The sequence below is a fragment of the Nanorana parkeri genome, unplaced genomic scaffold (assembly GCF_000935625.1).
Source record: "Nanorana parkeri isolate BGI_ZX_2015 unplaced genomic scaffold, ASM93562v1 scaffold678, whole genome shotgun sequence".
Taxonomy (NCBI): domain Eukaryota; kingdom Metazoa; phylum Chordata; class Amphibia; order Anura; family Dicroglossidae; genus Nanorana; species Nanorana parkeri.
In genome coordinates, this window is record NW_017306946.1 from 893,585 (window position 1) to 917,681 (window position 24,097).

The window sequence follows — 24,097 nt, forward strand, 5'->3', positions numbered from 1 at the left end:
TTCAAGTACCATAACTATTAAAAAGCTTAGCTTATTTATGCTTAATTTCTCTGAATTCATGCTGACTCTGTCCTTCCTTCTGGAAGATGGCTACTTTTGTTCCCCGTGGTCCCTGTGTGTTGTAAAGTAGCTCTAACCTCACTCCCCTGATAGACTATAACTTCAATACAAATTAGTAAACTATAGGTGAGATTGTAGTTCAATAGTTAGGGACTTGTGTGCATTTTTAAGATTTAACTCCTGAATTGTCACTTTGAGCTTTAGCCTATGACTGGACAATGAAAGAAAGAAGACACAAGCTCATCTCTTTGGTCTCCTATAAGCATGCCTCTTCACAGCACATGGACCAATTAGTTCTTCGTGCTGCTTCTTTCTTTCTTTCACACTCCAGCCCTGCTATACAGAGACTCAACAGGCCAATACCAAGTCAAATTCAGGTACTTACATTGCTTGCATTAAAAAAGAATGTATAAATGAATAAGCTGCATTAATTTGTGTCTTTTATGTCTGCCTGAAGTTTAACTTTGAAGTGACACTAAACCCAGGAGTTACATTTTTAAAAATGCATTCCAGTACCTTAACCATAAACAAAATTGATCTTTTTTGTGTACCACTTGGCTATAGATCCTCAAAGCATGTCTGAATTGGTGCTGACACTGTCTTTCCTTCTAGAGGGTGGCTACATTTGTTCTCCATGGTCCCTGTGTGTGTTGTAAAGTAGTCAAAGCTCCAGGTTCACTCCCTTGATGGACCATAATCTTATGTTTAGTTTACTGATTTGTATGGAGATTGTAGTCCATCACAGGAATGAGCTTGGAGTGGTGGCTACTTTACAACACACACAGGGGCCATGGGGAACAAAACATAGCCCCAATTCAAAGATGATTTGAGGGTCTACAGCCGAGTAATATACAAATAAGTTAAATTTTTGTTAATAGTTAAGATATTTGAATGCATTTTTAAGATCTAACTCCTGAGTTTAGCATTACTGTAAGTGAAGAATGTAGTTTGCCAGTCATTTAGGGGTCATTCATATATTTGCCTATGGTGATACTAAAAAGAAAAAGTACCTTTCTGCACCATTGTTTTTGAAGCAAGAACATGCTTCTGGTGCTCCTCTGAATGAATGGTTATACATGATAATGTATATTAAAGCCCAACTCTGGGCATAAAGATTTTTCCAAGTTGATGTGTAAATAAATGTTAACACTTCTCAGCTATCTTATGTTGTCTGATTACCTCACAGTACAAGCCTGTTGCGAATATGAGTGCTGTGACTCTCACAGACTGCATCACTGATGTAGTTTCTCTGCCCCCTTTTACCTTTTGGCCAGTCACAAAAGATATGGCTGCAGGCTACATTTTGTGAATGGCGAAAAAAACAACCAGCACTGCGGTCTATGAGACACTGCAACTGTCCATACCACAGGAGCTGTACTATTCTGCAGAAAGAGAATTGATTTTAACATTCTGTAAACTGGACAATCTATTACAACTGAGAAGTAGCATTTGTATACACACAAAAACATTGTGTACAGAGTTGGGCTTTAATGATCATTGGCATGAACTTTTATAACTTTGTGAAGGAAACCACGTTTTCCATTTCACAAAAATACAAAGAAAACACATTTCAACTTGTGTAAAAAGCATGTGTTAATATGCAACATCCCTTAAACTGGGAAATATGGCAGACATCCAGCAAACTGATTTTACTCCTGCTAGAGACAAGTGCTTGAATCGATTAAGGATGATTAAAGTAATGCTAGATTGGTGGATTCTGCTGGGGTTAAACAGTTCTCCACTTTAAGGAAAAAGTACCGCCTCCCCTCCATAAACTTAATTGTTACCTTCAAATAAAACACTATTTGAATGTCTTGCGGTACACATTTCTAGAACACTCCCAAAAAACAGTTTGAGCGTCTATGTGATTCGGACCATTATTTACCTGGTGTTATCTCTCTCCTTTACTCCCAACTTCTGGAAGCTTCTCAACCTTCTCTAACTCCTTATGTTACTAAATGGGAATCCAAACTGGGTGGGGCTTGACTAGCGAGGACTTGGATCAGATTTGGACTGCCACTCCTAGGAGCTCCTCCACAGTGTCGGCCTTGGAAACCAACTACAAGTTACTTTTACTGTGTAACCGGGTCCCACATAGAATTTCTAGAGCACTCCTGTTTTACTCTACCAACTGTTTTAGAAGTTGGCAGATAGAGGGTACGTCCACATTTGGTGTTACTGCACAGTTGCTTCCCATTTTTGGTCTGTAAATTTTTTGTAAGATTTGTACTGTGATGCGTTCTCTACTTATATTGCACTTCTAAATAAAAAGCTGTTTGACTATTCCCCAACTCAATTTAAATTGCATCTGCACATCTTTACTGTTGCTAAACATGTGATTGTCCGCTCCAGGAAGACCCCCACACTCTGACAGTTTTTTTGATTACATGTCATTACATGTCTTACACCATGATATTTTATAACCTTACACCTCGACAGGAGGACAAATTGGACAAATACAATGCTATATGGACACCTTGGATATACTATTTCTTCCCCATAACTCTTGCAGGGGCTACCTTCAACTCTAACAATGGTTTTCTGTCCGTTACTAAGCGCTGCTTAGTCTGGTGTCACTCCCGCTCCCTCCACCCTCTTTTATTACCACTGTTGTTCTTTCCTGTGTTTACATTTTCTGTTTTTTTTTTCCGGTAGGATCTACCCTCTACTTTAGTTCTGGATGTTTGAACATTTGGTATTTAAGTCCTACTGCCCTGATGACTGAGCATACTTGCACTTACAGGTTTTCTGGTTTATGTCTGTCTATACGAAGTAACATTTTCTTACTACTCTTATTTTCCTATCTATGTTATCATCAATACATGCCTACATTGTTATTGCTGTATTATGTTATGTTGACTGTTTTGTTCAATATGCTACTTAAAATTGTTGAAGTCTCAATAAAAATTTACTTAAAATGCAAAATTAAGATTAAAGCATACTTTTAAAAACACCACTCCCTAAATCTCCTTCAACCCACTTACTGTAAATATTAGTATAGTACAAAGTATTCATGAACACCTCTCACAACACAGACATATTATTCCTTCACAGCTAGAAAATGTTTAGGTAATGTGGTCCTAACACATGTACTACTTATAAAGTAAAGAAAATTATAATGGCGAAGAATTACTTTTCTACAATTCTTCCATTCTATTCATGGGTGATTTTTGACATGAACTCAGTTATAAAGAATGATACAGAGTTGACATCAGATTACGTAACTACATATTGTATTTACTTGCTTTTGGGTAAGTAAATTGGGTCTAAAGGTTTACTTACCATAAGCTAGTCTTGCATGATGTTATTAATTTTTTTTTTAGTGTTATATATACCCTCAATGTACCTGTGGAAATGCCAATTACCTAACAGATCAGGTAGTTTTAGTAGTACACATTAGCGTGAATTAACACTAAACTCAGGAGTTAAATCTTAAAAATGCATTCATGCACCTTAACATTTAACAATAATGTTGCTTATCTGTGTATCACTGTGCTGTAGGGCCTCAAACTATCCCTGAATTGGTGCTGACACGGTCCTCCCTTCTGGAGGGAGGCTACTTTTGTTCTCCAAGGTCCCTGTGTGTGTGTTGTAAAGTAGCCACCACTCCGAGCCTGCTCCCGTGATAAACAATCTCAATACAAATGAATAAACTAAACGTGTGATTGTAGTCAGTCACGGGAGTGAGCTTGGAATTGTGGCTACTTTATAAACACACACAGGGACCATGGGAAACAAAAGTAGCAACCCTCCAGAAGGAAGGACTGTTAATTGTTCAAGGTATTTGCATGCATTTTTATGATTTACCTCCCGAGTGTACTGTCATTTTAAAACTGTGCTATGCAGCTATGCACGTGGCTCAGTAACTACTCAGATATCTTAAATGCGAGATGAAATTAGATCAGAACCAAATTACATAGCCGCATAATCTGTTAGATTTTATAGATTTGGCCATCCAAGCATGCATAAGATTGGACTACCTTAATCAGATTTGGTAATATCATCCCCAACTATTGTGTCATTCTAATTAACCATTTTAAAGACTAATGGGGGCATTAGCCTGTACCATAAAAGTCAATTGCCCTTGAAAATGTCTTACATATTTGACTAGTCACAAGTTAAAATATGCTTTGTAGCTCTGCTCTAAAGTCTAAGTTTGTTGACTAATCAAGTTTCACTTACCGTATTTTGCGTTCCATAAGACGCACTGGACCATAGGACGCAGGGAGGTCCGGTGTGCCTTATGGAGCACTCGACAGACCGTAGCTTCTGTGGCTGCAGTTAGTGACCGCTGAGACAGGTGGCGCTGTGATTACAGCGCCACGGTCTCAGTGATCACACAGAGCAGACATAGAACGTCCGTTCTTAGTCTGCTCTATGGTGATCTCGATCGCCGCCGCCTCGTTTTAATACGAGTGATCTCAATAGATCACTCGTATTAAACGAGCAGTGGCTCCTACTGTACATTTAGCTCTGCTTTAGCAGAGCTAAATGTACAAAAAAAGTACTCGCCCGGTGCCCGAAACTGCATAAGACGCAGGCACATTTTTCCCCTCCTTTTGGAGGGAAAAAAGTGCGTCTTATGGAGCGAAAAATACGGTATTTTCAATCTAAAATTTTGCCAAATATATTGTAAGAGAAATGGAAAAAAAATTAAAAAGTACGCACTTCTAGTTGGTGTTCCTTCTCATCGAGGACCTCCTTCTGACATTGCAGGAAGTCTGACAGCATTTTGTTCAGCTGTTTGCGGTCATCTATTTCTGCTGCTAGTCTGCCATTATAATCTGCAAGCAGCATGCAAGCATCATCCACCATCTTTGCTAGCTGATCTCCAGAAGCTTTATCTAAATAGTCCAAAAAGAAAACATTTGCATAAATGCATGAAGACAGTTTTTAAGTATACTTGGTACTGATATAATCCATTGCTTACCAGTAATCTTGTTCAGAAGTGACACATCTTGTACTTCTACTGGCAATGAGCCTATCCTCTGATGCACAGCTGCATCTCCAGAAGCTGCATTTTCCAGTTCCTGCAGTGCCCTTATAAGATCTGTGGTCTAGAAGAAAAAGCAAAGCCACATTTTCAGCTGATTAAATACGGCCAATATGTTTTAGACTCTAAAGCAATATTAAAACCAATATACTTACTATCGAATAGTTTATATAAGATAAAATCAACAGCAGTGTGACAAATAAGATTTACAATGCTGACACCAGCAATGCTATAAAGCCATGCTTCAATAACACATGGGCAAAACAGAAGAGAATAAATATTTGTAAATGCTTAGAGATAGCAAAATAAACAAAAATTATTGATAGATGTTACAAAGGCTAACAAAATTCTGGGTTACATGAAGAATAAAGCCTAAGCATTTTAACACTGTATATATTCCCTGTACCTAAATGCAGTGTAAAGTTTGTGGTTTCTATTTTACCACTTGCCGTCCGGCAGCTTGCAAATAAACGGCCGAAGGGCTGCTGCAGCAGGGTGGATGGGCATTTATAAATGTCCTTTCCTGCTCCCAAACTTGGGTGGGAAAGTTTGACAAATTGAAGTCTTTGAAATATACAAGCGTTTGGGTGGGTCTATAACAGGAATGGTGAGTGAAGGGTGCCGCCCGTCCCTCCACCGCCGGCTATCCTGGGCTGCGCTTTCCTCTGTGTGGGCCTGGGACCAGACTGACGGGTCTCTGTGGCTGGATCAGAGAAGAAATTATCACATTCCACCAGCTAATCTCCCATCCGATCACTGAATGTGGAAGTGATGTGAATTAAATAATTCAGCTTTCAGACTGTCATTTTTTTCTGCTTCTTTAGCTTCTCTGGTGTCCCTAGATAACATTAGGGGTCTAATACACCTCTGATATATCCATAAAGAAGACCTATCACTGTGTCTGTGCTATATCATAGTGGGCTTATTAGTCCATTATGTTATAGCAATAAAGTTTTGCTTAAAAAAAAAAAAGGAAAGAAAGTATAAAATTAAAGACACATAAAAAAACAAAAACAGTCTACTGTAACCACATACATGCACAAACTCAAACACACGTCAGGTGCACGTACATGCAAAAACGACAATTGCACCACATTTGTTAAAGATCACTGTGTACGTTGGAGTGCAAGTAATTTTAGGGCACTCAATCACTGTTAACATTAAATTGATGAGCGGTAAAAGCTTTTAAAGCATCGCCTCTGGCCAATTTAGGGTATGGTAGTTTTTTGCAGGCGCACAATTTTAAGGTTTGACATGTTTGGTGTCTATTTACCTGACGTACAGTAGAAAGGCATCATGGCACACTCACAAACCAGCATGTAAAACAACTTGTCTCACCACTAAGGACAATGACAGAGGTTTGGATACACGTCTTCTGCAAAGGATGTGTAAGCCGCACTAGGTGGGGCGTCCTCCTGACAGGCCTGCACCCAATTTGATATCTTCTGCCCCCATGTGCTCCAAGATGGAGACTCTCATAGTTTAGAGTTAGGACCGCACTATAAGAGGTGCCTTGGCGCGGCAGTGCGGCTTACACATCCTTTGCAGAAGACGTGTATCCAAACCTCTGTCATTGTCCTTAGTGGTGAGACAAGTTGTTTTACATGCTGGTTTGTGAGTGTGCCATGATGCCTTTCTACTGTACCACTGTTCAAAGCCCATTTCGTGTGCACCTTACTGTATAACTGGTAACAAGTCATATTTACCTGACGTGACCCCATTACCAAAAAATTGGCTAATAATACATGTTTCATAGCATAACTCAGGGAAAACAGTGTGCTTTTAAACTGTCAGGTCAGCAGTCTTTCCCATGATTGTTATCCCTACTGAACCAGACTGAGAGACCATTTAAAGGCTCAGGAACCCTTTGCAAGTGTTATGGCTTAATTAGCTGATTAGAGTGGGACACTTTGAGCCAAGAATATTGTACCATTTCACAATATTCTAATTTTCTGAGATTGTGGATTTGGGGTTTTCATGAGCTGTAAGCCATTAGTGAAATAAATGAACTTTTGCACGATATTCTAATTATTCGAGTTTCACCAGATTGGCCAGATTATTATGACCACCACATCAGTACTTCGTTGGGCCACGAGATGACTTCTTTGGGCCGCCTCGTGACTCCACGAGATGTTGAAAGGTGATGCGAGGAATCTGACACTGCACTGTTGCCCTTCTGTTGTCTTGTACCAGTCTTGCCACTCTCCGTTCTGCCCTAACATTGACTAGTCTCTGATGGCCACAATTCGCACGTTCAGACCCAGATTTTCTGCTGACAGTCCAGTCTTTAAACACTTTAACAACAGCTGCTCTTGAACATTTAACGAATTCTGCTGTTTTGATGATACTCGCTCCATGGCTTGAGCGCCAACAATCATCCCACGTTTGAAAGGCTGTTAAATCGCGTTGTTTACCCATCTCTTCAGAAAAAAAATCACTTCTACTGTCGTGGTAAACAACCTGCTTCCCTATTTATAAGGGTCTGGCCCTCTAGCAACTGGCTAGAGGTATAATGGTCTGGCCACTCAGTGTATATATATTAGCATGTGTTCCCATTTATTAAACAAGCTCTCACGACCTTTACCATAGGCCCCCGTTCAACTTGCCACAGCACCTGCCTCTGAGCTCACTCCCGCTGTACCAATGCACACTTCTGTTCTGTCACTGCAGTGACATGCTCTTTCATGTTCAAGTTGTTTGATGAATACACACATATTGCATACATGAGAAGTAATATTCAAAGAAATCCCACAAATGTTACTAACCAAGGGCTATAATTGATAAAAGCAATTGCTATTACAGTTTGAACTATAACGGTTATAAAAATATAATACAAATAGAATGGTGACAACAAAGGCTATGCAAAAAGGCAAAAACAATAAAATAAAGGAGATCTATTGGAGAGTAAAATATATTTTTCCCAATACAGGCAGTGTGGGTCGGCTGAACTGAGTGATCTTGCAACTGCTGATCGCTCAGCTCACAGTCTCCTACCAGCAGAGACTCCACCCTCCCCTCTCTGTTCTTCCAGTGCTCACTGGAGAGACAGACAGGGGAGGGGCACAGCTGGCTCTGCCTCTAGATATTGTCCAGATACCCCACAATGTGGAGAGCAAGAACCAGGACTAATATCTCGGTAAAGACCTCGAGAGCCATGGAGATGCCAAAGGGAAGAGCTACGAACGGGAAGTTCTATTCTTCCACCGCAAAGTGCACGAACAGCTGATGAGGACATGCAAGTACACATCCTTGATTGATTGAGAACCTTGAGATCCAAGATGGGGGCAAACATTCGCATTGGGTTTTGCAATTGCATACAGGTTGAAGTATCCCTGAAAGCATTCTTCCGAATGAACCGGAACAATCACTTCTGAAGAGTGACTCCTGTAATAGCTTCAAGGCAATGTGAATATCCCTTAATCTCCACGAAGTAGAGGGAAGATTTGAAGGCATTAAACGAGGAGAAAATGTCCCGAGGCCAGGTGGTCAAGAAGGCCAACAGAGCACCCCCCCACTTGATGACATCAGGGAGCCCCCTCATTACAAGATGGACTTGGTGCCCGATTGCTTAAACATCTAGAACTTGTGATGTAACTGTGCATTGAGCTCATTTTGGAAGAGGAAGCCTGATTGGGAGGAATGGAACTTTTTCAAAACCCTTGAGAGAATGACTTTGTTGCAGGGATCTTTGCTTTTTTCTTACGTAAGAATCTGCTTTGCCCCCCAGGGACTTCCTTAACAAAGAGGTCCAAAAGACTGACCAAAAGAGTCTTTCCCCCGTCAAATAGAATCTCTGCAGACCAGAATTTTTTCTTCTGAGAACCTATACTGGTGACGTTAGGGCCAGTAAATGGAGACTTTTTTTTTTTGTTTAATATAGTTTTTATTATTTTTCCACATAAACTCATTTATACAAGTATATATTTAAAAAAAGCAGAAATGCATGTATATTACAATATAATTTACTCTTGTAATTAACTTAAACTATACATCTCTCCATATAAATATCAATGCCATTACTTTTACAACCATACATACCTATTCATTCAATATGCATTACCCAACCTCCTAACATCCCTATCTTCTCTACTTCTCGCATTTATTCACCTATCATTTCTACTTCGGGGGGGATAAATTATAGGAAGAATTTATTTAAAAAAAACCTTCAGTGTTAGTTTCTTCAAACCATGTTTTAAAACCCTCATGCCCTCTTAACCCTTGCTTTATAAATATACCTCAACCACTACTAACTTTTGGACGATTTCTTAAGGGACCGTAATATACAGGGGTACAGGTACTCCTAGAATGAGATCCTAATAGGTTGGACTTGATGGACTAATGTCTTTATTCAACCTCAAATACTATGTAACTATGTATTTTGTGTTCTCTCTTTATATATGATCTATAATACAGTGTCTATAATCAATTACATTACCCCTTTATTCCCTACCCCTTTACCCTCCCACTATTAACTTGTATTCTCAGTGTGCATGAATGTGTACCCTATATCTAAATATTGTGTTAAACTACTCACACCCCCCTAACCTAATTAACGCTCCGAAAATTATATCCTCTCTCCAACCCCCCTACATCAACATACTAACCACCATCTACTCTATTCTACCATACTCTACAGGTCTAGTGCTATACAACTATTAAAAAATATATATATATATATATATTTCATAATAATAATATTTAATTACACCTCTCTGAGATTCATCCCAATAACGTTAAGCCCTATTATGTATTTATTTATAGATTCTATGGCTCTGCGGGAGCCTCACCTTTAATTCTCTTCCTTTCCGCTCTATCCTTTTTTACCAATCTCTCAAATTTCTGTGTCTGTATACTTCCCACTTCTCCCATATCTTGTCATATTTATCCATTCTACCCGCATCCCTGGCATTTAATTCCTCCATAAGTCTTATTTCTTCCATTATACTCCCCCAACTCTCCATTGAAGGTGTATCTGCAGATTTCCAACCACGTGAAATGTTAACTTTAGCTGCAGCCAATACAAATCTTAAAATGTCTGTCTTTATTTTTTTTATAGGGCCAGGGATTAAAGATAGTAATGCAATTATGGGATCCTTTTGCAAATTTATGGTTCCTATAGAACGATATACTTTAAATATTAAATCCCAGTACGTCTGTAGTCTAGGACAGCTCCACCAAATATGCAAGTACGTTCCCTCCTCAACATTGCACCTCCAACATCTATCTGACATATCTGGATTAATATATTTAATTCCTTCTGGGCACCTGTACCATCTGGACAATATTTTATAGTTTTTTTCCTGATGAAATGAGGATGTTACTGAACTGTGTGTCATAGTAAATATTCTTTCCCATTCATTACCTGATATCACTCTCCTCAGATCTTGTTCCCATCTCTTCATATATTTTGTATGCCCTTTGGCTTTCCCTTCTCTCAACAGACCATACACCACCGACAATGCATGTTCAGTAGTTGTTTCCTTCAAACATAGCTTCTTGAATGGCGTAAATGGTCTATTCAGAGTTCTACCGTCCCAAGACTTCTAATATAGTCTGATAACTGCATTGCCTCTAACCATGATTTTCCATTTGTTTGTCTCTCTGGCCTAAGTTCTATTTTCAATTCTTCTTTTCCTTTCTCTAAGACGTACCATATCAGTACATTGAAGATGTTATCAATATTCAGGAAGGATGCCACCCGCATGCCTGGTGGAAATTGTGGGTTACCCGCAATGGGAGTCAGGGGCCCTGGTTTAGCCGAGAGTTTATATTTATCGAGAGTTCTATCCCAAATTCAAAGCACCGGCTTTGCCAAATATGGCAGTGTAGACATAAGGGGTCTGTTCTCTATTGGCAGCCATGGGATGTTCCTCAATGGAATAGGGGCAATATTTGTCTCAAGTTTTACACCCCCTTTCACTTGACTACTATGTATCCAATCCAATATTCTCAGAATTACAGCTGCTTTATGATATAGGACAAAATCCGGTAATCCCAGTCCTCCCCTTTGTTTTGGCCTTGTTAATACTTTAGCACTAATCCGTGGGGTTTTGTTAGCCCATATAAATGTTATTGCTGCCGACTTAAGTTTTTGAAAGAAGGATCTTGGCAGCAAAATAGGTACTGTCTGAAACCTATATAAGATTTTAGGCAGGATATCCATTTTTAATATATTGACTCTACCCATCCAAGACCATTTCAAACAGTTCCAAGTGTGGAACTGATCGAAAATGTTATCTGTCCAATCTCTAAAGTTCATGGCCTTCAGTGTATTAAGGTCTTTCGGGATATTAATACCTAGGTATACAATTTGTTTGGGCTGCCATCTAAATGAATAGCATTCCTTGATGCTTGATTGTACTTCATCCGTTAATGATATATTCAGAAATTCCGATTTTGATATATTTATATGGAAGTTACTCAGATCACCATATTTCTTCAGTTCGTTCAGAATATTAGGTAATGATACCAAGGGGGAAGTTATAAATAGAAGTAAATCATCCGCATATAAAGCCAATTTGTGTTGTTGTTTTGGATCAGACAAACCCTTAAATCAATGGATTTTGTCTAATAGTAGCTGCTAATTGTTCCATCACTATGACATACAGGAGGGGTGATAATGGACAGCCCTGACGAGTGCCATTAAATATGGGGAAGGGGTTAGAAAGATCTCCATTCACCCTTACCTTTGCAGTAGGGTGAAGGTATAATGCCATCACCTTTGATACATATTGCTCTCCCAGACCCGCATGTATAAGGGACTCCCTAAGAAAAAGCAGGTTTACTCTGTTAAATGCTTTTTCAGCGTCTATTGACAGAAGGCAAAGAGCTTTATTCTCCTTTTGTGCTAGACTTAAGTTAATGACCCTGGTGGTACTATCTCTGGCTTCCCGTCCCTGTACAAATCCAGTTTGATCTATATATATACATTTAGGCAGATTTTTTTTTAGCCTTGAAGCCATCATTTTTGCATATAAATTAAGATCTATATTTATAAGGGAGATAGGACGAAAATGTCCACATTGTTAGATCTTTCCCTGGTTTTGGAAGTACAGATATATGGGCTTCTAGCGTCTGTGTAGGAAAAAGTAACACTCCGTTACTGAGTTGCATACTTTTGTAAAGGGACTTAATTGCTCCTCAAACCGTTTATAGTATCTGGCTGTAAAGCCATCCGGTCCTGGGGCCTTACTGACCTGTAATGGAAGCATTTCTAGCTGCAAATGTGCACACTGCGTCCACCAACTCCGCACTGGTTTTCTTAAGCCAGAGAAAAATCATGGCCCATTTGCCCTTCCTCCCAAGAGGAGACCTCCAACTCCGACGACTCCCTCATCGCCTAGAAGCAAAGGTTCTGCGATGGCCAAGTCGGTAAGCGACCTGTTTGGTTCTGTCAAGGCCCTCTGCACTTTGTGTGCTGGCCTGCCCCCTAGTCCCATTTCCCTTGTGCCTGACATCTGCCATTGTGGTAAGGGTACTCATGATCTGGGCTCCAAAGCAGAAGGTGTGCAGCGGACCTGTGTTTCGCGACTGAAGGTGAAAGCCCGCGCTGAAACCCAGTGCCCAGAGATGGAGCAGATATGTGTGTCCCTTTCAGGACCATGTGCTCAAAATGGCTGCTGTAGTTTGAGGGAAACCAGGGATCTTCCTTTTGGGGTGGGACTAATCCACCCCCAAATGTGTCACATTGTCGAATGGCAGCTACTCATAAACCCATTCAATGGGAAAAAGTTGCACTGTACTCCAAGTGCATCACATATCACTTAATGTGTTGCAGATACCATTTGACCCAACTCTCAAACTGAAAAGGCAGGGACCAGGGGTCCAGGGACACCAATAGTGTGTGTGGGTTGTTCTGGGAGGAGGGAGACCCTCAGATCTAAGATGTAGGAGGTGTCTAAGATGTAGGAGGCATCCAAGATGTAGGAGATGTCTAGGGTGTACCAAGGATGAGAGAGTAACACACGCAGGCTAACGTCTAAGTAACATTACAGATCAGCCCCACATACTTCACATGGTGGGGTCCGGGTATGCTCCCCAAGGCTTGCCGAGGTGCACCGATCCAAAAGCTGCAAGATCACAGTCTCAGTGGCTTAGGTTAGCTAGGTTGATGTGAGAGTCCTCTTTAGATAGGTTGTAGAAGTAGATTTTAGCCAGAAACAAACTCTCAGTAGAGAAAGGTTATTGTTCCTAAGAAAACTAGCAAAAAAAACCTGAGGATTTCTGGGGGTGAGAGGGGTTGTATGGCCCGCCCCACAATTCTGTTTGCCAATGTCTAGTCACCTGAAGATGGCTGCATTTAACCTATGATAAAAGTCTATGATTGGAGCTTGTGTCCTTTGCTGTATGATAAAGACCCAAAAAAATGGGCTGAAAATCTCGGCTTATACTCGAGTATATACGGTATTTAAAAATTGCAGCTTAGCTTTTTAGATGTTCTTTTCTGGAAATTCCAGAAGTGAAATATTCTGGATTGTTCTCACTGTTTGAGGGGGTGAGTGAGTTTTGTTTGCCATAAGTAAACTTGCGTGTACTGTGCTGGCAGATTTCATTATCACTATTGTAAGCAAGATGAGTTGGACTGTTCCAACAAAAGGATTCAAGATCTCAAGCCACTGAATGTTAATGCACTTTACTAAATAAAATAAAAAATGTCCTTAAGTCTGTCCCTTATCTGCACACTGCCAACTATTATAACGTGTATCCCAGGAGGCTGGGGCAAAGTAGGGCTGCCTCATCCTCTCTTAAGACAAGGAGCAAGTAAGTTAAATTGTGAATAAAAATATCAATACTTATAAAAGGGAGAAAAAATAGCAAGCAATTATGTAAGAAGGATGGAAGAGAAAAGATATTGAGTTGTAAATTTTATGCAAGGTCAAATTAAAAATTCAGCCAGCGTTTATATTAAAAAAAAAAATAAGTAATGAATATGTTGAATCTAAGAGAAATACAGTGAACTTAGAAGAGGCCCGAACAGAAAGATTACACTTTTGTACAGAGCAGCATCTATCCAGTGATTCTGGAAACTTCATGTGCTGTATTTCCTGTAATTGGTATGGAGAGAGAGAGAGACCAGCTGGAGGTGTCCCCTCAGCCAATTCCAGGAGAGCAACTGGGAGGTGGGAACACCTGAGGTAACATTTGTGAGCATCAAATTGTGGCTGTGAGGTGAAGTGAGTGACACTCGTGAGATCTGTAACTGTGGAAGCTGCTTAAAACATCAAACAGCATTTCCAATGCAAGTGTCAAGTGGTTGTGTTACATTTGGTGTTGTAGTGTCTCATTACTTCCTTCCCGCTCATTTCCCAATTGTTTAATTGGTATACACCCCCCCCCCATAGCCTTAAGGTGCCCATACACTGTACGATTCTCATACGAGAATCGCGGGAAATCCCGCGATCGTACGAGAATCGTACAGTGTATGGAAGGCGTGCGACCGTTTCTACTGTACGGTCGCACGTCTTCCATCGAACAAGCAGGCTGGAAAACCCGCCGGGAATCGTACGATTCTCGGCGAGTGAGTGGCCTGCTGGTTCGACAACTGACGAACGGGCCGGTGTGCGCACGCGCACACTGCCCGTTTGCCGTCCTTGCAAGCCCGCCCCTCATTGCAGTCATCGCAAGCCCGCCCCTCAAGGATGATCGCAAGTACGATCTGCCTGTCCAAGATGGGCAGATCGTATGTTTTTTTAAGTACTTTACAACCATCGCAAGACTAAGGTCTTGCGATGGTTGTAAAGTGTATGGCCACCTTTATACATTCAGATGTGCTTATGGGGGAAAGCACAATTGCAAGGGGGCAGAGGCACTTTGCAATGTCTCTCTGATACAAAGTGTCTATCTGATATTAAGTGTCGTCATCAACTTCACACTTAGAAAATGCACACACAAATAAACTACATTGCTCCATACAGACTGCAGGTAATCCTGTTCACTCCATTCACCTCTGTCTCTACCATATCTGAATTCTACTCTCCTTCACTTAACATGACTTCTCTACCACTGCTTTTCACAATTATGTCTTCACTTCTTAATCCCCCCCTCTCCACCTCATAAATTATATATTGCACCCTCTCTCCTACCCTCTCCCTATTACTGCACTCATCAACTCCTTCTCATTCTTAACCTACATGCAAGGGTTACCTCCAGGACACTGGGGCACATTCACTCATAAATCTCACTCTCCCCTTACTTCACTCACCCTTCTGCTTCTCCTTACTTCTGGGGATATTTGTCCTAATCCTGGCCCTGTGTTTCATAATATTCACCCTCCGAACCAGCACTCCCTTTCCTCTGGCAGCAGCCACAATCCACGGGAGTCGCCTAGGTGTGCACTGATCGCGCTCTGGGTGCCATTATTTTCTAAAGGCACCCCAGTCGCGCCGGGCGGATTGCACGGTTTCCCGCCGCGATTCCGCCAGTGCTTCCAAACATGATCCCGGCTAAAACAGCCGCGCGTCGTGTACCTTTTTTCTGCGATTGCCGCGCGGATGTCACCCCATTGAAATTAATGGGGCCGCACGGCATTGTGCAGGACCGCACGATCCCGGGACGCGTGTTCCCGGATCGCGTAGGCCTGCACCGGGCCTGAGTCCCGAGTCAATTGCGTTCCTATGTCAAGTGTCAGTTGCGTTCCTATGTCCAGTGCGTCCTAAGTCCAGTGTCCAAAGTCTGTACTGGAGGGCAGGCTCATAAAGAGAACCTGTCACCTCCGAATGCTATCACACAGGAACTGGTTAACCTGTGTGATAGCAATAAAGTTAAAGTGACATTAAAGTAAAAAATCTTTTTCCCTCCCTCCAATGTTAATGTCAGCACTTACCTTTAATGATGTCTCTTAATCTGATCTTCTTTCCTGTCCTTTTCATCTTTCCCTCCAGCGGGTCTCCGATCCAGTGCTGACTCCTCTGAGCTTGCTGGCACTTCCTGTCCCGTGCGGGTGCATGTGTCCATAGACTTACCTTGTGTCTCTCCTCACGTCCTGGCCGAAAATGTGAACTCTGCATTCGCCCACCCCAAGATGCTTTGCAGCTGCCCGAGAATTTTCAAATTTTCGGAAGGGAGCGCGCGGGGAAGACACAGGTAGGTATTAACCCTTTTCAAATCGTTTTTTTAAAACACTTTTTGCATATATCTACTGCTTACTAGCAGTAGATATATGGAAAAAAAAGCGGAACACATTATTAATAATAATAATCAGCAGAGCCCAACCTGAGACTCCGCACAGCCCACCTGAGACCCCCGCACAGCCCACCTGAGACTCCCCATAGCTTTCCTGAGACTCCACAAAGCCCTCCTGAGACTCCACAAAGCCCTCCTGAGACTCCACAAAGCCCTCCTGAGACCCTGGAGACATCAGGCCACCACCCTGGAGCAACACAGAGTATGTAGCTTCATATTATTCTGCGTTGCTATATAATGTATTCCTGGCATTTATAGTCCTCTATAGCTGGTGGTATTCTGCATTGCTGTATAATGCATTGCTATGTGGTGGGCCTCCATGGTGGGTCAGTGGATTTAGACCCACTTCTGTGCTCCCTTCTTTTGGTGCGGCAGCACCCCTCCTGAACCACCATGTAGGTGTAGGCTTGAAATCACTCAAGTCTCTCCTCCATGACAGATTAGAAGGGGCAATGCCATTAAAATTGAAGCGAGCCCAGAAGTGGCTCCTAAATTACCTAAGCAGCACGGGAGAATGAGGGGATTTGATGGTGGATCAAGAAGGGAAAACATAGGCAAGGGAACAGTTTGTCTAGAATGACTCTAGAGCATTGAACTATGGATTGATTTGGGGGGGCGCTAATAAAAGACTTTCCCCCGGGCGCCTAACTTTTTACACAAATAAGAGCTTTCTTTTGGTGCTATTTGATTGCCACTGATTTTTTTAATTTAATTTTTTCATATAAATTAAAGACCAAAAATTGTGGGGAAAAAATATTTTTTCAACTTGTTATACAAAATATCAAATAAAATCAAATTTCTCCCTAAAGTTAGGCCAAAATGTATTCTGCTAAATGTTTTTGGTAAAAACAAAATCCCAATAAGTATATACTAAGCAGTTTGTGTGAATTGGTACCAATTATAAGTCTTTTGAAAACGTGGTTTTTATCCATATGGTGTCAAACAGCAAAATCGATATTGCTCAGGGTAAAGGATTGGTTTAGGAATGATATGGCCGGTATATTTTTTTCAAACCTTTGTGTGCCTGCTAGATAAAGTCTTATAATTTGAGGAAGCTGACCCCCCCCCAGGAAAAAAAAATATCTACGGCCCTGCTCTGGAATGCCCGCTCTGTCTGTAACAAACTCACTGCTGTGCATGATCTTATCTCCAATTCTTTTAACATGCTTGCTGTCACTAAAACCTGGCTTCAGGAATCCGACTCGGCCTCCTCTGCTGCCCTCCCCCATGGTGACCTCCACTGGACACACTCACCCAGGCCCAGTGGACAAAAAGGAGGTGGAGTGGGAATCCTTCAATCCCCACAATGCCTTTTTCAAGTTCTGCCTTCACATCCCTCTCTATCCCTCTCCTCTTTTGAAGCTCACTGTATTCGCCTATTTTCTCCAGTTTCTCTGAGGGTTGCTGTAATATACCGGCCTCCTGGACCCGTATCTCGCTTTCTTGATGACTTCTCTGCCTGGCTACCCTACTTTATCTCCTCAGAAATACCCATCATTCTTGGTGAGTTTAACATCGCTAATAACATTAACACACCAGCTTCCACTCAATTTCTTAACCTAACCACTTCTTTTGACCTAAGGCAATGGACACACACTCCTACTCACTCTGATGGTAACATACTAGATCTTGTTTTCTCCCACCTATGCACACCCTACAACCTCTCCTACACCCCTTTTCCCTTCTCAGACCACAACCTTGTCAGTTTCACCCTCACCCTGTCGCCAACCATGAATCCCCCTACACTGCACACTGTCACACAGAGAAACCTTCACCACCTCAACCCTTCTCTTCTCTACTCTGCTACTGACTACCTCTATGACAAAATCTCACCCCTGTCCTGCCTTGACCTGGCTATTTCTGTCTTCAACAGCTCGCTCTCATTCTCCCTAGACACCTTGGCTCCTCACTACACGCAGACTTAGACCACGCCCACTACAACCGTGGCAAACTAAAGAAACCAGATATCTCAAGAGACATAGCCGCACTCTGGAGCGAGTGTGGTGTAAAACTAGGTCTCTGCGAGACTTTACCCTGTATAAAGATGCCCTCCTAAAATATAACTCCTCCCTCTGTGCTTCCAGACTTATTTTGTCACTCTCATTAACACACTCTCATCCAAACCTTGTCAACTCTTTTCTACTTTTAACTCTCTATGTCCCCCACCGCCACCACCCACTAACTCACTTCCCAGGACATTGTCATTCATTTCAAAAACAAAAAATAGATGCAAATCAGAGATAAAATGCCCACTGTCCAGTCACCTTCCCCTATTTATGAACCTGGCCCACCACTGCACTTGTTACTTTCCTCTTTTGACCCCGTCACCACAGAGGTTGCAAAGCTTCTCTCTGACACCCACTTCACCACTTGCCCCCTGGACCCTGTTCCCTCACCACTACTCCGATCACCCTCTTCCTCTATCCTACACTCTCTTACTCACATTTTTAATCTTTCCCTCTCCACTGGCATATTTCCCTCCCCTCTAAAACATGCACTAGTCACCCCAATACCCAAAAAACCTTCACTGGACCCCACCGACCTCAACAATCTCAGACCTATCTCCTCACTCCCCTTCACCTCCAAACTCCTTGAACGCCTCGTCTACAATCGCCTGAGCTGCCACCTCACCGATAACAACCTTCTTGATGCCTTACAGTCCGGCTTTCGCCCCCAACACTTCACTGAAACCGCCCTCCTGAAACTCACTCATGACTTACTAACAGCTAAAAACAATGTCCACTACTCCTTACTCTTGCTATTAGACCTTTCTGCTGCTTTTGACACAGTTGACCACCCACTGCTCCTCAAGAAACTCCACTCGCTTGGCCTAGAAGACTCTGCTCTCTCATGGTTCTCCTCCTACCTATCTAAGCGCTCTTTTAGTGTAACCTACAAATCTACATCTTCCTCTCCTCTTCCCCTGTCTGTCGGGGTCCCCCAAGGCTCTATCTTTGGACCCCTTCTCTTCTCTATCTACACCTCCTCTCTTGGTCAGTTGACCAATCTCCTTGCGCTCAGTCTCCTTGTGTATCACTAACCTACTAACTGACATATCCGTCTGGATGTCACAACATTTCTTAAAGCTCAATCTTTCAAAAATTAAGCGCATGATATTCCCTCCCCCCGCGCACCCCTGAGAGATTGAGCTTTAAGAAATGTTGTGACATCCAGACGGATATGTCAGTTAGTAGGTTGGTGATACGTAAGGAAACTGAGGAGGTGAGTTGCGGAGTGGAGAGATATATTTGAGTGTCATCAGCATAGAGGTGATACTGGAAGCCTTTCTTCCCCACATCCAATCCCTATCCAAATCATGCGGTATTCACCTTCGTAACATCTCCAAAATACGCCCCTTCCTCACCAATGAAACCACAAAGCTGCTCATCCACTCACTTGTTATCTCTCGTCTCGACTATTGTAACTCCCTCCTCATCGGCCTACCTCTACAATGGCTATCCCCCCTTCAGTCTATCATGAATGCTGCTGGCAGACTTATCCATCTAACCAACCGCTCAGTATCTGCAACCCCCCTCTGTCAATCCCTGCACTGGCTTCCAATCGCCCAAAGGATAAAATTCAAAATATTAACAACCACTTACAAAGCCATTCACAACTCAGCCCCGTCTATATCTCAAACCTTGCCTCTAAGTATCACCCTAACCGTCCCCTACGCTCCTCCCAAGACCTCTAGCTCCCTTGTCAACTCCTCCCATGCTTGCCTCCGGGACTTCTCTAGAGTCTCCCCCAACTCTTTACCCCAACCTGTCTGTCTATCTCCCACTCTGACTACCTTTAGGCGATCCCTTAAGACTCATCTCTTCAGGGAAGCCTATCCGACCTCAACCTAACCACTGAAATATCACTTTCTCAAACAATTCATCCCCACACAGCTACCTCCTCATGTATCACTTGCTCCTCCCTTTTAGATTGTAAGCCCTCAGGGGCAGGCCCTCCTTACCATCTTGTCTTGAATTGTATTGTAATGTCTTCCTTATATTGTAAAGCTCTGTGCAAACTGTTGGCGCTATATAAATCTTGTATAATAATAATGATAATAATATAGAAAGCTGGCTACAAAACAGAAGCAGCATCTATATATGCTTCTTGAAATTCATCAAAATACTCAAATTTGACCTAAAAGTCAGGGATTTTAATACAGAGTGGCACCCATGTTCAAGGGCACTCAAAGCACACAGCAAATGTTTTAAGAAGCCTGCCGTAAAATAGATAATTGTATAATTGTATAGGTGAACAGATTAATCATGCTTCAGAGCATAATAATGCTTTTGGAAGTTATATAGGACCTTTTCATATATATCTGTACATCAGACCAAAAAGAGGGACAACTGAAGAGGGACAAAAGAATTTGGTTCCAAATGAGGGACAGTTGTGAGGAATGGATAAATTGTTTGCCCCAAATGCACTAGTTACCCTTGTAGCAAGGAGTCAGCAATTTCTTAAAAGTGAATTATTTCAGGGGATGCAGCCCACAAAATTACTAGAATCAAGTGCATTACTGCAACAAAAAAAAAAAGCAAAGTTAAATCCCAGGCAAACAGCTGAATTTGAAGTTGGAATGCATATTTGTTTACTTGTTTTAAAGGCCAAATAATTTATTATTTGTTTAGCTCCTCTGGATCTCTTCAATTCTAAAAGGAAAAGCGGTAATAATGCTGACTTGTCTAATACTGAATTGTCAACTGAGCAGCCCGAAGGCAGAGGGGCGACATAGAAAACTACATTGGTAAACGAGGAAATAAGTTACCTGTCTGGCTGTGCAGTGAGGGAAATATGTGCAAATCATAAGAAAGAATGTACAGTCTGTACACATATCCTCTAGCATGTAAAACAGTAAACATATAAAAACGGTATTTAAAAATGTACTTAGCAGTCTGCCTGGAGTTTTGCTTTGATTAATTCCACAAAATGTGTGAGAATTTAATCCTTCACAGTTGGCTGATTTACAAGCTTGCAGACCTCTAACTGATTGCTGGTTGTCCCTAAAGTTGCTCTTACATCTTGGAAAATGTTATCATGAGAAAAAAAATTAGGCAGAAGCCCCTGTATGACCAAGTCTTCCATCCCAGAAGACACATAACAGCTTTACGTTAAGTGGCAGCCAATACATGAGTAGTGTATCAACAGAGAATCTACAAAACAACCTTTCCTTCCTGAGCACAAACATGCACTATATTGCCAAAAGTATTGGAACGCCTGCCTTTACACACACACAAACAAACTTTAATGACATCCCAGTCTTAGTCCGTAGGGTTCAATATTGAGTTGGCCCACCCTTTGCAGCTATAACAGCTTCAACTCTTCTGGGAAGGTGTCCACAAAGTTTAGGAGTGTGTCTATGGGAATGTTTGACCATTCTTCCAGAAGCGCACTTTTGAGGTCAGATACTAATGTTGGATGAGAAGGCCTGGCTTGCAGTCTCCACTCTAATTCACCCCAAAGGTGTTCTATCGGGTTGAGGTCAAGACTCTGTGCAGGCCAGTCAAGTTCCTCCACCCCAAACTCGCTCATCCATGTCTTTATGGACCTTGCTTTGTGCACTGGTGCACAGTCATGTTGGAACAGAAAGGGGCCATCCCCAAACTGTTCCCACAAAGTTGGGAGCATGAAATTGTCCAAAATGTCTTCGTATGCTGATGCCCTAAGAGTTCCCTTCACTAGAACTAAGGGGCCAAGCCCAACCCCTGAAAAACGACCATACACCATAATCCACCCTCCACCAAACTTTACACTTGGCACAATGCAGTCAGGCAAGTACCTTTCTCCTGGCAACCGCCAAACCCAGACACGCCCATCAGATTGCCAGAGAAGCGTGATCCGTCACTCCAGAGAAGATGTCTCCACTTCTCTAGAGTCCGGTGGCGGCGTGCTTTACACCACTGCATCCAACGCTTTTCATTGCACTTGGTGATGCAAGGCTTGGATGCAGCTGCTCAGCCATGGAAACCCAGTCTATGAAGCTCTCTGCGCACTGTTGTACCAATCTGAAGGCCACACGAAGTTTGGAGGTCTGTAGCTATTAACTCTGCAGACAGTTGGTGACTTCTGCATACTGTGCGCTTCAGCATACGCTGACCCCGCTGTCACTTTACGTGGCCTATCACTTCGTGGCTGAGTTGCTGTTGTTCCCAGTTGCTTCCACTTTGTTATAATACCACTAATAGTTGACCGTGAAATATTTAATAGCAAGGAAATTTCATGGGAAAACCTGAATCCAATTATTTGTTGGGGTACCCCAATAATTTTGGCAGTGTATGTGTGCACCGTTTCCTTAACTAGTCCATTAAAATAACCTGATTACAGTTAATCACTTTGCAGACTCAAATCATAAAAAATAACTACATTATATATACAATCACAATAAATTGGCATATCATGCAGCACCTGAGGTGGATCTTCAGATAAACTTTTTGAAGAAGCATTATCGTCATCGTCGTCATCATCATCATCTTTGTTAACAATTACTTCTTCATATGGTCGCTTTTTGTTTTTTTTCTCACCATCTTCAAAATGAAAATTCATATTAAAAAAACCCATTAATATTGACATTTTATTTGTGCCTACAAAGTGATAAACTGTTACAGACACAAATCTAAATACGGTCTACAAAATCCCTTAAAGTCTGTTTTTTTAGTACTTGTGCCAAACATGCTAACCACTGCTGATGCAAGTGCGGACTTACCGAGGTACAAACTTAATAACACAAATGCACAAGAAAAACCTGAGTATAAAAGATTTCACTACTTGTGCTTCACACAATCTCAAAGAAATACAAAGCTGACTTTGCCTATTAATGTTTACACTAAATGTGTTATTTTGGTCCTTCCTGGACTACTGCATTATTACTTAATACAGAACATTATTACAGAACTACCAGCGCCCATTTGTGCAGCGCTTTACAACAGAAGGAAGACATTACAATTACAATACAGTTCAAGACAAGATGGTAAGGCGAGTTATATATGGTAAAGCACAACAAATGTGAAAGAAAGAAAATGAATCAAAGTGTAACAGTAAACAGTAGTGACAGAAGCCGGGGGATCAGCAATTAGGAAGGACAGTGTCAGCATGAATTCAGAGATGATTTGAGGATCTACAGCCGATTGATACACAAATAAGCTAAATTTTTATTAATAGGGTACTTGCACCATAATTCCTGAGTTTAGTGTCACTTGAATAAAGACCTAAAGCCAAAACTTTCAAAAAAGACACTTTTGCCTTCTGATAATTGGCAACAAAACAGAGAGTAAAGGGAACTCCAAAATGTTATAGTATATGTAATAAACAAAAAGACAGGTGGAACCTGTGTCCCTCAATTAACTTGAAGAAAGAGGTTTTATAGTACAAAAATCCTGCTTTGTTTTTCATTCATTGAGCAACCAAACTCTAAGCCACAATGAAAAAAAATGCCCAAAGCTTGCAGCAGAAGAGCCTTCATGACAAAGAAGGAGTTAGTCTGTCTAATGGATGTGTGGTTAGGAGCGCCTAATAAAAAAATAGTCATCTAGCTTGAAGGCTCGTTTTTTTTTTTTTGTGGAAATATCAGATACAGCTAACTTATTTTGGGGAATTGGACTTCTTCCACACAGCAAAGTGAAGAAATCGCTGATGCACTGGAAAAATAGAGACATGCATTGTTGATGTCTACAGAAGCTAAAATGTCTCCCTAATGAGACATGGTGGATTCCATATGGAATTTTCATGACCAAATAAAGACACTCTGTGCCTTGAGATCCAAGATGGGAATTTGACAGTTCTGGTGGATTCCAAGAAAGACCTGATGGATTGCATACATAATTTTCAGGACCAAATGAAAACATTCAGGGCTTTGAGATAAAAAAA

At 41.6% G+C, this 24,097-nt stretch overlaps 1 protein-coding gene across 1 annotated transcript in view; it reads right to left on the reverse strand.

Moving 5' to 3' along the window:
- Positions 1-22,756, reverse strand: part of LOC108792742 (regulation of nuclear pre-mRNA domain-containing protein 1A-like) — a gene marked incomplete at its 5' end in the record, with an annotated part of 56,152 nt that extends 33,396 nt beyond the window's left edge. Inside the window, 3 exons of the mRNA XM_018563584.1 lie at positions 4,729-4,904; positions 4,991-5,117; positions 22,640-22,756. Of these exons, the coding sequence (XP_018419086.1) occupies positions 4,729-4,904; positions 4,991-5,117; positions 22,640-22,756 (420 nt within the window). The remainder of the gene's footprint in view (positions 1-4,728; positions 4,905-4,990; positions 5,118-22,639) is intronic.
- Between the last annotated feature and the right edge of the window lie 1,341 nt (positions 22,757-24,097).